General features: G+C 35.3%; 3 protein-coding genes across 3 annotated transcripts in view; 2 read left to right on the top strand and 1 right to left on the bottom strand.

Moving 5' to 3' along the window:
* Nucleotides 1-3,446, top strand: part of Dscam1 (Down syndrome cell adhesion molecule 1) — a 194,844-nt gene extending 191,398 nt beyond the window's left edge. The window contains exon 46 of the mRNA XM_070121435.1: nucleotides 1-3,446. This exon is cut by the window's left edge and continues 1,349 nt beyond it. The gene's annotated coding sequence lies outside the window, so the exon portion shown is untranslated.
* Nucleotides 3,447-8,212: 4,766 nt separating this feature from the next.
* Nucleotides 8,213-10,390, bottom strand: LOC113829310 (small integral membrane protein 20). The gene is made up of 4 exons (XM_027382454.2): nucleotides 10,343-10,390; nucleotides 9,165-9,288; nucleotides 8,795-8,851; nucleotides 8,213-8,339 (listed from the first exon to the last, which is right to left on the bottom strand). The coding sequence occupies exons 1-4, from the start codon at nucleotides 10,373-10,375 to the stop codon at nucleotides 8,299-8,301; spliced, it is 255 nt and encodes an 84-aa protein (XP_027238255.1). The 5' UTR covers nucleotides 10,376-10,390; the 3' UTR covers nucleotides 8,213-8,298.
* Nucleotides 10,391-11,154: 764 nt separating this feature from the next.
* The window catches only part of LOC113829311 (gastrula zinc finger protein XlCGF26.1-like), a 4,970-nt gene continuing 1,124 nt past the window's right edge, over nucleotides 11,155-15,000 (top strand). Inside the window, exons 1-3 of the mRNA XM_070121057.1 lie at nucleotides 11,155-11,490; nucleotides 13,145-13,198; nucleotides 13,876-15,000. The exon at nucleotides 13,876-15,000 is cut by the window's right edge and continues 1,124 nt beyond it. Coding sequence (XP_069977158.1) covers nucleotides 13,995-15,000 — 1,006 coding nt within the window. The 5' untranslated portion in view covers nucleotides 11,155-11,490; nucleotides 13,145-13,198; nucleotides 13,876-13,994. The remainder of the gene's footprint in view (nucleotides 11,491-13,144; nucleotides 13,199-13,875) is intronic.

Here is a 15,000-nt window from a genome sequence, read left to right as displayed (position 1 = left end):
GTCTTAATGTGGCAGATCTTGTACTGATGGAAAAAGAAACATTTATCAGCATTTAAAACTTAAGACAAAATTGGTGGGAAAGTCACATTATCCAAATATCCAATGTATTGTAAGGCATCTCGCTAGGTCATATTTTATTTGTATATTGAATTCATTTATCTTAGGAACAATTGACAAATTCTCATTGTCAAGTAATCAGTTTCTACTTAAAGATATTTCCATTGTAAACATTTCTTATGACTCTAAGACAAAATGTTGATGTGTAAGTATGTGTGCATTGCTTCTTTATAGTGTTAGAATTGTGTGAAAGTGAATATATAATGATAGATTTTAAGTCAGTGCAAAGTCATACTCCTATATCATTATTGGCAGATTTCTCCTGTATCTGACAATAGCCATTATCTATCTTCTGGTAATGTTTTGGTGGTTATTCATTGAGTCGATCAAAGTGGACATGCAGAAAAGCTTGAAGTTGCAAGAGTGTTGATGGGTGATAAAGCCTCTGATGATGGATGGAGAGGAAGCACACTTCATCCTTTCCAGTACATGAAAGAAAGGAAAAAGGCAATTAACACTCTGTGCTTACTTCACTGTCCACTTTCAACCAGAAGATCAGTGAAGGCTCCAGAATATGCCAACATGTCACATAAGCTCAAGTGTTGACCATGTAGTCCCCAGTAAATGTTGCCAGTATAATCTTTGCCTGTCCTCAACTAAGCAGACTTTACATTATTGATTTGCATTTCATTAGTAATGATAATATCAAGGTGTAATACCACCAGAACTAGAGAGGTCATGCTTTCTATCTATGCATATGTACTATTTAACCACAAAAAATATAAAGATCAGATGAGGAAATTCCCCAAAAGTATATAATGCTCAAACTCTTGAGTAGATAAACAAATGCTTTTTTCTACTGCTTTTAGGTAGGATTAATTCATGTTGAAAACTCAGTATTAGGCAATATAGGCATACATGCAAGACATTCAAAGCACCTTTCTTGGATTTTAATTCCATCAATGACAATTTTTGTATGTATGTTAAGTATTGTCTATCTGTTATTAATTTCTTTGTACCATTTCTATACATATAGGATATGTGTGATTAAGCTTCATAGTAGACAGTGCTTGTTGTTACTCAACCAGGGAGGACGGGTGCTAATGGGAGGGGGACACAGCAAATGCTCCTAAATGACAATACCAGGAGAGTGAGTCACCAATTTTTTATGAAGAGAAATTAGCTGACACAAAGAGAATCTGTGATAAACTCTTTTGTGTTGTGATAAAGAAGTGAGTCCAATTTTTATCATGTAGTTTATTATTCTGAGTCATTATTAGTGTAATCTATTAACTTCTAAAGGAATATAGTTTTCAGATTTGTGTGTATCTGTAACCGATATCCACAGACTGACTCAAGTAATGAAAAGCCCGTATAAGATCAGGATCACTGTTCTTGTTCCATGTCTATATCTGACAATTTTTTAGGGGGATAAACTTGTCCAGATTAAGTATGGGGCATCACTGAAAAAAGTTTCAGTGATTCTGATCTTGTCTTGACGTTCTTTTCTGCAGGAATATAAAGCAAGTTCTTGTGTACTGAACATCATGTAGGCAAGAGAAAAAACTTAGTCTAGTGTATGGTTTTTACATATAATTATTGTTGAAACTTCAAAGATGAGTATTCCATTTGTAGAGAAAGAAATGCACTAATTTTTTTTAGATATTTAACATGCTAGAAGTGAAAAGCAGAATTGGCTCATATATGAGATGTCCCCCTACCCAGTAGTTTTGTCTCTCTCTGTAGATTAGAATTACACAGCCATTGTTTCCTTTTATAGTAATGTCAATGTAACCACGCATTAAAGGTTATTGATACTTAAACACTGGGATTGCTAGATGTTTAATTATACTGTAGCGGGTAGGAGAACTTCAAGTATTACCACTGCATGAATTGTACCACATTGACATTATATAACCAAGTTATCATGGTAAACATCACTGTTGAACATTTGGAAAGTAGCATGAAATTAACTAATAAAGTGATGAAGTGTCTTCATTAGTTAATCAATGTTTGCTGTTTGCCAGTTTAACAAGAAGACAAGTTGTAATCATAGCACTTTGTTCTCTAAGGCTAACTTATCCTGTGTTTTAAATAGGGAATTTAGCTTTGTGACAAAATATGATGCAAATTTAGTCTGCAAGTTGTTTACTGTTGACACTCCGGTATAAACATTATAAACATTTAAACATTCTCTGTGTACTCTGAAAGCTGTGTTGCTTGATTCTGTTAGAAGTTGCATATGTTTAGAACTAGAACTGTGTGTCTGATTCCTCACATCAGATATGTGAATAGAGACAGCAGATATGTTTCCATATTCTTTTTCTACAAAGAATATGAATTATAACATATTTATAAATGATACTTATTTATAAATATTTCACCATCAAGATCCACTGACACAAAATGGATGCAAGGGCTTTGGATATAACAGTGCTAAGTTCTGAACATTTGAAGTTTCTGTCTGTTTCTCGTATACTTTTGTGAAATTGTGTTAGCCTGTGTTACCATGGGCTTTAAATATATAAATCTGCCTAAAGGAAGATAATTTGTGCGAGAATCAGATAAAAGATGAATTTATATCAGCTTAGAAAAAAAATTGTATTGTGATCTTGTGCATGCAAGTTCTACTGTATGAGGAGGATGCTTGTTGTAAGGCTTTCTCCACATCACAAAACCAGGGGATTGCACTCATTGAAGTTAGGAATTTTGACAGCACAACAATTTACCAGGAGTTGTGGAGTTATAGGTTATGTTTTGCCCTTACTGATGTAAGGGACCATATACTTGCCCAGTTATTTATGTCATCCCTATTGTGAAGGCATAGAAGTGATATCGTAAGATACAGATGAATGTTTCAATGGTAGTTCATACTTGTCAGACTTGTAGAGTATTCATGGTATAGTGTTTTGATTCGACCTAAGGATGAGTAAATTACATCTGCAGTGAACAAGATGTGAACTCCAGGAACTGAATTTAATGTCTCATGTAACTATAAAGGATGGATGCTTATGGTAATTTTCAAAGCTAGGTTTGCTTATGTTGTTATTTGGTGACTGTAGAGTGTTTAAGAAAAGTAATGCTAAGCAACTCTTCCTGAGGGCAGATTACAAGTGTTATAAGACAGTTCTGGTTATTTTTCACTTTTTTGCAAGCAGTAGATGCTCAGGACTCACAGTATTTTGTTGTCATAATTCTGTTAAATAGTAAATTGCCCAATTTGGGGGTAATGTGTCAGGCAACCAGAACCTCTCATCTCACTTGTAATTTGTGTTGCGACAAGGGACTTTGCGCCTTACTGATTGAAGGTCAATGTCGCTCGTCACTTCACATTTTCTACCAAATATAGTGTAAACAATTATGTATCATGAAATAAACCATGAGAAATATATATTTTTTCATTAAACCTTAATTTACCCAAATGGTTACATGCATCATATCTTATACAAAACTTTTTCAAAACTGACTAGTGATCTAAATAATATATTTTATAAAATGACTTCATTTATACTTGATTGCCATTTGCAAAAACATTTTTTATAGAAAGTAAACATTTCCATGAAAGTAACATTCATAATGTGTTTCTCATTTTTTCTAGTTATTTGCAATGCACTATTCTGGGAATTTGACTTTTGACATAAAAGTAACTTAACATCAAGGTTCTTCAAACAGCCTTCGTAGTATACCATTTATGCATATAGCTTTCTTTTCAAACAATTTTTACAAGGGTTATTAGCTAGGAAGATTTTTAAGCTAGAAGCATTACAGTAAAAGAACATCATAAGAGAGAAAAAATGACCTAACCTAACCTGGAGAAGCAGTACAGCAAAAAGGTCCGGCACATTTGTGTTTTTCTTGTTGTTCCCTTTGTTATTCTATTTGTAATTTGTTTGACATGAATCTCATACCAAATAGCTTACATGCCACATTGTGTAGCAAATATCTAGTGTTGTTACATGATAAATGTTACATCATAATTTGGTGTGATACTAATGGAGTTTTTAACTGCTGAGCAAATGCTTTTGGCAGCTTTCCTCTTGATTCCCATTTTCAAATAATGACAAAGACTACTTACTGAATTTATAATGCACTGTTTTTTTCATGTCAGAATTTTCCTTGACAGTACGTTACTTGCATGCTACATAGCTGTGCCATTGATAGCTATGCTGAAAGATGTTACTTTGCTACTCCACCTGAACTTGGAATCAACAAAACACCTCACTACTGCATATCTTAAGCATTAGCAGAAATAGGCCACCACCAGGATGCTCTAAAGAGCAAAGAGCATATCATAATTGTATGCAGAACACAAAAGGGCAGGAGTAATGGAGTAATGATCATGTCCTTTATTATATTTGTTAATACCAGAAAAGAACTCAATTTAATAAAATACTCGATGATGATGCAAATACTACCATCACCATAAAAAATATGTTTTGTTTTGGTGTTCTAGGGCCGCCCAGTTCAAGTAGTTAGGTGTGTAAAAAAAAACATCGCTCAGATCTTATACAAATTCTATAGACTGTTTTAGCTACTTCCAGTTGGCTCATGTGGCTTCTTGGCTTTTGAGCTTCTATGGTGCAATTGAGGTATAACCTATTCACCAACTATGGTCACGTATATACTCACATTCCTAGAGGTAGTGTAATAAAATGGTGTTTAGCCTGCAGCAATGTCAGAAATGGCATTCAGCAAAGCTAATGGTGTTTACAGTCTACCATGCATTGTGCCAACTGGTGAAAAATCTCTTGATATAATTGCTTAAAGTACCAGAGGTCCATACCATCTAGGTAAAAGGGAATTTCTCGCTTGATTGAATGGTCATCTCACTGATGGACTGTCCATCATAAAGCTTTGCTGATCTAACACCTAGCTCATTCCCCTGAATGTCAGCATAGCTGAGTTTGAGAATGATGCATATGCCCTGGGTAAGAATTCTGTGCTGTGGTATTAAGGTCAGTAGGTATATACAGGCTGTTTCTTAGCATCAGGCTGTCAATGTTTGTCTGGACCTAGCAAGTATCAGTGAACATCTTGAAACTATGCCCAATGCATATAAATGCTTTACTTACGGATCTTTGCAGTCTGGGAGTACAGCAGGATGCTCGAGGACTAGGGGTCATTTCTGCGATTCTCAGAGTGCTTTGAACACACTAGACAATGGAGCATACAATATTGCAAATGACATTGGGATAAACATGCATCATACAAAAGAATGAGGCCATGGTATATGCTTTGTTTGGATACCATTGCATGTTGGAATCTCTAGGATGATCATGCTGACAGCCTAGGAAATTCAGCATGTGACAAGCAATGTGTGGATATAGATCTTTGAGTACCTCTTGCTAGGATTTCGCACATCCTTAAAACTTCATTCAAAGAAGACTTGACTGAGTTGATTAATTTTCAACGGCCTATAACCAGTTTACTCAAGATGTATTCTACAATGGTATATAAGAAACAAGAACAAGATAATGTGATATTGTGCCCACAAGACTCAGGCTTGGGTATAGATTGCATTGGCAGGTCAGTACAGTTTATGATATTGAAGAAATACTGTAAATTATGTAATGAAGAATATAAGCCAACGCTTGGTACATTATCTCAAGTGTCTTGTACTATAGCCTGTAAGACCACCTAGCATGAGGTATGAAGAACTACATATTTCATATCATCTGATGTCTTGGAAGATATACTTTATTGTATCCTAAATTTGGTATGTAGTATCACATGACCACATAACAAATGTAACAATGCCTTCCCACACCCAAGCTGTATGCTGACTTGTTAGATGAGTAGATAGAAGACTTTCATTGTTCTTTTTAAATGATATAGCACAGATTGTAATGGTGTTATAGCCTAAATTGACAATGTAATACTCTTACGTAATGCTATATGACCTTGCCCGTGCCTGTGCAGTTAGCCAGTGTTAATGGTTAATGGTTGAAACAAAAATGTGCAAGACATCAAAGGTCATATATCACTATGATTTGAGTAAGATGTGTTAGATGTCAAAGGTTAGATAGAGTTACCGAATGGTAATGACAAGGGAAGAGAGGAGAAAATGAAGTATAGCAGAAACTAGTAAAAAAAAATGAAAGGGTAGGGCGATTAAGTGAATTACAGTATCTGTGTTGGGGAAGAAAAAGGGATATTATTCAAGGAAAACAGAGATGGCTGTTGGAGAGGTAGGAGAAGAATCCGGGGTATGCAAAACAGGGACTGGGGAAGGTGGTAAAGTATTAGGAAGTGTCAGGAGGGGAGGGGTCTGGAGGACACAGTTGTGACAGAAGAGATTCATGTGAGCATTCAGGTGGGAAAAGTAGAGAGGATGGGATATGTTGGGAGAGTGTGAGAGGAAAGGGGAGGAGGGGGGACTTGAGGAGGAGGATGGATAGAGGGACGAAGGAACTGAAGGATTAGAGAGTGGATGAGGGAATGGAGTGTTCCCTTGGGTCTTGTTTAGAAAGTTTTGGTTGTTTTTGAGTTTCTCAAGGAGAGTTGGGTGAAAAGGACTGAAAAACAGAGGTACTCATGAGGAGGATAGACATTTGAGGAACAGAGAAGGAGGGTGTACGAGAGGATTTGGTAGGTGAAGATGGAGAATATTTAGGTTGTATGGTGAGACAGGTAAAGTGAGGAGGAGGGTTAGGTATCGGAGAAGTGGTAGAGATGGGAATATCTGGATTTAGACTGGAAAAGAAATATGACTGGGGGAGAGAGGGAGTAGAGGTAGGATGCTTTGGTGTCGAGGGAAGAGATAATGGGGGAGATGCAGAGACACCTTGAGATGGGAGGGGAGCATAGCAAAGGACTGTTTTGGAATAGGTAAAGAGAGAAAAACTTGGTCGCCTTGCTTCCTGTCTGGCCTCTGGAGTAAGGCCTAGTTTAAATCTGAGAACTACTGCCTCACATTCGAGCTTATTAAGCAGGGCAGCTCCTATAAAATTCATTATGGGAGCCACCACAATTGGCACATGTACGTGACTGAGTAGGACAATGTAAATGGTCATGACCAGGTTGGATTCATAGAGGGCTGTGGGCTTTTGAGTGACAGAATTTGGCTGGGTGACCAAATGCCAAAGTTTCTTACTATGACGAGGAAGGGGTTATGACGGGGAAGGCCACTCCATCAATATAAACTTCATGGAGGAGGTCATGTCTATGGAAGCTACTCTTGACTTACGCTGTCCTCTCGGGGGAATAGTATAGCACTGTACTGCCATTGGATCATAATCAACAAGGCAGGCTAGTAGGTTGTTTTTATAGTCAAACCAGTTCTTGTTGTAGATAGGATATTCAGTTGGGGAGACGGAAACAGTTCTGGTATGAGTATTAAGAGAGGAGCGAGGTTCGTTAGGAATATGTTTGTCAGTGAATTCAATCAGGGTAGATTGTGGACAAGCTTGGGACTCGTGTAACTGTGACAAGGTGTGAACAATCAGAACGACTGCAAAAGGAAACTTTGCCTGCTTGTTTTTGGAGACATTGTTGAAAAAGGAGGGTATTATCAGAGTAAGGGGCTGTAGTGGGAATCACAAAGAATTGGTCCCACTTGGCCCGAAGAGAATACTCAAAAGGTTTGCAGAGATGGAAGCACTACTGAAGTAGTATTGTGGGGAGGAGGACAATAAATATGAAGAGGAGTAATGAGGGGAGATGGAGTAGTCAAAGAAGATAGTGCAGTAGATGGAGAGGAAACTGTACCTTTTGAAGACTGAGAAATGACCTGGGTGAGTGGTTCAAAAAGGATAGGTTGTCAGTAGACATTGAGGGAGTATTAGTATAAGTGGTCAGAGCTACAGATACTAATACTAGCATGGCTCTCACACCTTAGGAAGTGGACAGAAGGGGATGAAAAAGAGACAGAAAAGGAAAGGCCATGCAAAATTAGTCAAAGTGAGGGCTGAGCTCCAAGGTAGGGGTGATCCACTATATTAGGCCCCAGTCTCTATCTCCTGAGCCCCCCACAACAACACTAACCAAGGTTTGGGGGTGGGGGGGGCAGTTTATTGTAATCTGGAAATTTAAGCGTCATTGACATTACGTAAAAAAAAATTGAGAAAAGGTGAGATTGTTGAATTAATTTCCATTTAAAAGCAAATAAAATTAAAAACATAATTTTCCATGTCATAGAGGTAGAAAAACTCACGTATAAGAAAAGATTTATTTATATAGTAAGAATTTACAATTAATGAATTATATTTTCATTCCTATGACTACATGTTACTTGTACTGGCATCATTTTTTTCTGTCAAATGGATCTGACCACACCTTCATATCTGAAAGAGAAATTATTTGTAGAGCAGTGATGTATCTATTCAGTCTACATATAATACTAAAAATATGATTTAAAAAATGCAGTTCTCACAACATAAATTCTTACTTTCATTCAGAAAAGGCACTGTTATTAGATCTAGAGACCTTTTACAGTCATACAACTAAAACTGTTTTAAACCATGAGGATAATGTAGTATAATGATAAGGTGAGTGAACCACCAGTTTTAACGTATTAAGAACATGCCTCCTACTCAAACTGGGATGCATTTTGGATACTAAAGTTGAAATTAGAAGTTCATGTATTGGCAATACTGAATGCTAAACCTGAAGGTGGAGGAGACCATACATATCTGGTTGATGAAATATTTGGAATTCAATACTTCACAAACTTCATATATATGAAAATGAAGAGTTGCTGAATAACAGTACAATCCATAACAAAGATTTTTACACTTACTTCCTGGTTGAATTTCCTCCTGATTAACACCTTTGCGATTTTCTGCTTGGATCTTTTCTGAAAATAAGATTGTTTCCCTTTATTACTAAAAACAGATTATGCGAAAGCAGAATTAGTTTCATCATTATTATCATAAGCATTATTATATTCGTTACTTTTTCCTTATGATACCTATGTGGTTTAAACCAAATTCATCATTTGATACTCATATAAGCAAAGGAACAGCTTTTAATAACTTCTATCTATCTATTTGCTTAGTATATTACATATATCTGAAGGCATTAATTGCTTGATCATTTCATTATGTTATTGTATTACATCTACACATGCTTTCAAGTATATATAGATGTACATATAAAAGTAGTCTTACTGTAGTCATCTACATGCATCATTGGGTATATGATGATAGGATAAAGTGCTGCACCGATGAATCCTACAAGTCCTCCAAGGAACAAGCCATATCGCCAACCCCGTAATGTAGACATTTCTGACAACTAAAAGAAAAGAGAACATTTAAGTGGAAAAGTGCTTCTTCATTCATCCAAATAAAAGTTAGATACAGATGACTATGCACCTGTAAAACAAACAAACAAAAACACACACACACACACACACACACACACACACACACACACACACACACACACACACACACACACACATACACACACACACACACACACACACACACACACACACACACACCCACATACACACACACACACACACACACACACACACACACACACACACACACACACACACACACACACACACACACACACACACACACACACACACACACACACACACACACACACAGCTACATATATGGCTTATTTCAGACATTCATAGAATAAGATAAACAATATATGGAATCAATAAAATGATGAATTCTTACACATTTTCCTTCTATGACATACCTATTACTAACTAAAAATAAAGAAGTTATAAAAGAAAGAAATATTACTATGGCCTGCAACAATGGTAAATGCAACAAACCTCCAACAATTATGTTTTAGTTGGAGAGAGTTTGGCAATGTTCCTTGTCAACTGAAATGCAGGCCTAGGATAGTCAAGCTCATGATGATAAAAAGTAATTATTCAAAACAAAAAAATACAAATGCTACATGAGTTAAGAAATGTTTTAAAATTAATTAGTTTTTTAATTTCATTTACTATTTAAACTCATAAAGATTGGTTGGTTTGATGCTTAAACCAATAACGGATGAGGTTAGCAATGAGTAGCTGTAAACATAGGCCTAGTAGAATTAGTACGCCATCCTATACCACTGTCTATTGCTCTCATTTTCTGGATATTTTGAAGTTTGTAACCAGTAATTACGATTTTCATTTGATTGGCATAAACTGAAAATTTAATGTAGTCTTATATGTTTAAACCCACCCATTATCAAGATGGATTCCCAAAGTTTCCTAAAACACAAGAAACGATAAATGGATGTGCAAGAAATGCCTTACTACCCCTACTCTGGGAAAAGCTAAATACTCGTGACTAAATATTTTTGGACAAAAAACAAGTTACATAACCTTGGGTACATTATCCTCAAAGAACCAGCCCATACTCTATCTTGCCAGTATATGTGCAGTTTGTTGGCATTTACCAGAGCAACAATGCAGAAGCCACTGTAACTACCACTATCATGTTGGACTTTGGATTGTAAGCCTTCTATTAACTAATCTCCAGTTGATATGAAAAAAACAAAAACAAAAAACGGCCTAAATAATTGAAAAAGATCCTGAACTATATATCTCATACTTTATACAAATCAGCCTTTTATCTGGATTTTTGTGCATCTCTGTGCTATTTTATATTACACCATATACTGGTACTTGTATGCATTACATAACTACAATTTCACATTACATGTGTAATAGCATTGTCTACGTTCACTGTTGGTATTATGATTCAAGAGGAAAGCTCCTTTAGAGATAAGCATTGTTTTTTGAGTATTCCTTTCTTTGTAAGTATGAACAATGTGTACTATCTACTTATCCAAAAATTGAACTTCATACAAAATAGTCCCCAATTTCTCCCGATTTTTAAGAATGATAAATAAGTTACGCAACATATCATTCTATAAACTGTACAGGAATTATAAAATACTTATTCAATTGTCTACACATAGAAAACAACTAATAAAGCACGCCTTTCCATGCACAGTACCAGTAAAGAGGTAGTACCCGGTGTCACATTCGATTTCAAACTAATGTTTACCTTTTTACTATGTATCAACTTCAACCCTTTAATTAAATTACTATAGAAAAACTCTGATGTAATGTTATTTTATTTGCTGTTAAAGTCTGCAGCTTTAGAAATAAGGGATTCTCCGCGATTGGCGTCATGCTATTTTTACTAATGAATGCGTAATGTTTACGTTCCGGATGAGAATATTCGCTAACTCATCCTCGTTATGATGTTTTTATTTCTTAACATTATATCCATAAACACAGGCCGCGTAAGTTCACGTGAGCATGAACGTCCTAATAACACACTACCCCAGAAAAAAGAGAGAACGCATGGCTACAGTAAAATGTATAGCAAAGAATATGAGACATTTCCTCCATAACGAACACGACAAAGATCAATGTCGTTAAGAGGTGTTCGTTGAAAGTAACAAGGATCTTCGCTTATGAACCTCGTCGCTCAAATTTTACTTACAAAACTAACAAAGAATGTATGTACTTTTAAAGTTTTTGGTAATTAACATGATAGATTTACCAGAATATTTGTTATACTGTGGATGCTATTTGATATTTGGCAATAATATCGTGCTATGACGAATACTTGTGTTGGTAAATGAACTGTGTTGAGTCCTTATATTCTTGTATTTCCTTTCAGAATTACAAGGGTAACTTGGTGTTTTGCTTTTGCCTTTTGTTTTTGTATAAAGTGAAATTAGTAAGGGCGATAATGCTCAGTGAGTCTTTAAAGACTGAAAGCAGTTTATATTTTTAAAAATACATATAATTTACCATTTTATTTATGATTATCAACTTACTTCAAGTTTAACTAAAGGCTTTGAAGAAATTTAAACTCCATATACTCCCTGACACTTTTATTGTTGCAGTGATATTAATTAGTGGAAAGTACACAAAGTATTTAGAAAAAATGTTGTGCCTTTGTTTATGTAGTGAAATAGCTTCTTCATTTGGTTCTTGATATCTATGATAATAAAATCTGCATTTTGGAAGATGAAATGATTTTTACCATTATCATTATACAAACAACAATTTTGAAAAAAATATACTTTATTGATTCATTTCTTTCCAGTAAAGCTTGTAATCCTTCTTGGCAATTTATTGTTAAGTCTATGCTCTTGCTAATGCAAGTTTATATGGAGGAAGTTTGTGGGTCGTTACCTGAGCTTGTAGTGCAGAGGCCATGATGATCGCTATACACTTCAATTCTCATAAATGATTTTATGCCTTTCTTTACAGAGCACAATATATTTCAAGTTTTAATGATATATATAAATGATGATAAGATGGACACATGTTGAATGACACAACCTTGACCAATATATTCTATAGCTCACTCCCTCCTGTGTAGTTAGAAATCATTGGAGTCATAATTATTACATGAGCTCAGACTAGATCAGCACTCGGCATCTTAATCTACAAAGCTGTTGAACAGAATAATAGTGATTCAAGTGGAATGTGATTGAACCAAAGCTAACGTAATTGCAAGAGAAAGTTCTCAAATTGAAAGCCAATGCAGGTGACTCCTACACATTTACCTATGCTAATATTAGCATATATGGAACTTATGTCATAATCTATGAAAGACAGATGCTGAATCTCTACCTAATAACATGTAAACTTTTCTAGGAGTGCAAGAGGTAAAAACGAGAATTCTTTCACATTCCAGCATCCCCCCACAGTCAAAACAGTCAACTATTTTTGCTGCATGATGCATTGGCTTGTGAATTAGATTGGAGATTTATGGATATATTTTCCATTATCTTTGGAATGCTATTAGGTCTAGTGATTAAAGTGGAAAAAATCCCCCCCCCCAAAAAAAAAAAAAAAAAAAAAAAGGTTATTTTGATTATTTTTGAACTCAAAGTCATAAAATTGTATATATATTCTTACATTTGTATTCTACAGTACATCACATTTCAGATGCATCATGTTTTACAGATAATTTCCATCATTTGAAAATCTTTTCACTCATCAAAAAATTAACAAGATACAAGATTCTTTGGTTTTAATTTAATGATATTTGGGTAACATTGTCTATTGTCTTTGTAAATATAGTCTTTAATGTATATTCTCTACCACTATTTTTGATTTGCAGTTTATAATAATGATATGATATAAATATTTCAGATTTATCTCATAATGCTGCCTGCAAGATTAAAACATATACATGCATCATTTGAGGTATGTAACAGTAACAGTAACTTATGTGAAACTTTCCTTCAAAAGTTATTTATCAGTTTATTATGACTTGATTGTAAAGCAAAAATAGGATTCGTGCATTTCCATTCTAGTAAATCCTATATGTTTATTTTGTATTTGAATAATTTTCTATGATTACTGAAAATATTCATGTTGCAACTACTGAGAGAATACATATTATTACTTTTCCTGTGACAATTACTATTACTAGTGATACTACTATAATATTTTGTATTACAGTATTACTATCATTGCTTCTTTTTTAGTAATGGCATTGCTTTACGATTACTACTTTTACTAATAATGATAGTAATGTTATTAATGATGTTAATATCTGTACCTGTACCTGTACCTGTACCTGTACCTAAGGTTTGTTTAGGAACACAGCTCTAGTTACAACTATTACAACTATTGATATTACTAATGCTATCGCTGTATCTGTAATAATGGACAGTTTTTGCTCCTTTACTACTGTTACCAACTATTGTCACTATGAAAAATTTATAGTTCTTGCTACAATTATACCTACAGCAGCTGTAACAGACTACTTCTGTAGTATTAAACTATAATTTTAGTATGCTATTACTATTATAACTACAACTGTAGTAAGCTGCTACTTCAAAACTCAAAATTAAAATTGAAATTAAATTTACTTACAGGTTTTATGATGGTTAGCTTCATGGAGTATGACTGAGAAATCATATACATGAAGTAAAGTCTATATCATATGGAAGAACTTTGAAAAAAAAGGTTTCAGGCTATATTCCAGTTTTTGCAAATGGCTCACGAGATTCATCAAAACATGATTCCTCGTGATGAGTACATGCTCCCTCATACTGTGCTCATGGACACAAGTCACAGAGGGGTTGTTGATAGAGACCTCTCACCCTCAGCCAATGGTTTAATGGCTATTACCTCACTGTCTCAGAAAAGACCCTCTTCTGCCTCAGACATCAGGGATACCAAAAAACACAGAACAAAGTCTCTTCACTTCACATGTACAGTGGTCAGTTGTGGAGAGAAGTTCAGCACAAGTGAGCAGCTAGATACACATATGAAATTACATGTTGGAGTCAAGCCCTTTACCTGTGAAGTCTGTGGCAAGGTGTGCCAGACAGAGAGCAAGTTGAAGGCCCACCAAGCATCTCATGCAACAGATGGCATCAAGCCTGTGTGTGAAATATGTGAAAGAAACTTTTCAAGTCGTAGTGCTTTAAACAAACACAAAAAAATGCTTCATAAACCGAAGCCCCACATATGCCCACATTGCAACTCAGGATTTGAAGAACGCAAATATATGATAATCCATGCGAAAAGGGCCCATGACGCTGATGTTCCTCTTGAATTGCAGTCTACCTCATCAGTTACCTTTGATGTCAGTAACTTTGAAGCAGCTACTGGTTCAAATGAGTGTAAAGATCTCTATAAAGGCAACTATTCAATACCTGTTGAAACTAACACTGTTCAAGCTTCATCCATGTCAAATAACTCTGTTGAAACTCAAAAAGACCATAATCTGCCAAATCAAAATGATAATACCTCTTTGGCCAAAAAAGCACAGTCAAATTCTCATGCAGTATGTGCTACAATAGCATGTGAATTATGCACATCAACTTTTCCATCTTTAGCTTACCTGGAGCAACATATGGCTGTGCATGTAGGAGAGAAAACTTTCACATGCCACGTTTGTGGGATGAGTTTCAATGGACGTCTTGATTTGAATAGCCATATGAGGCTACACACTTCCGAGAATGACTGTACAAATTTTGGTACCAACAACTATA

The sequence above is a fragment of the Penaeus vannamei genome, chromosome 4, assembly GCF_042767895.1.
Source record: "Penaeus vannamei isolate JL-2024 chromosome 4, ASM4276789v1, whole genome shotgun sequence".
NCBI lineage: Eukaryota > Metazoa > Arthropoda > Malacostraca > Decapoda > Penaeidae > Penaeus > Penaeus vannamei.
This window is presented reverse-complemented; position numbering and strand designations above follow the sequence as displayed.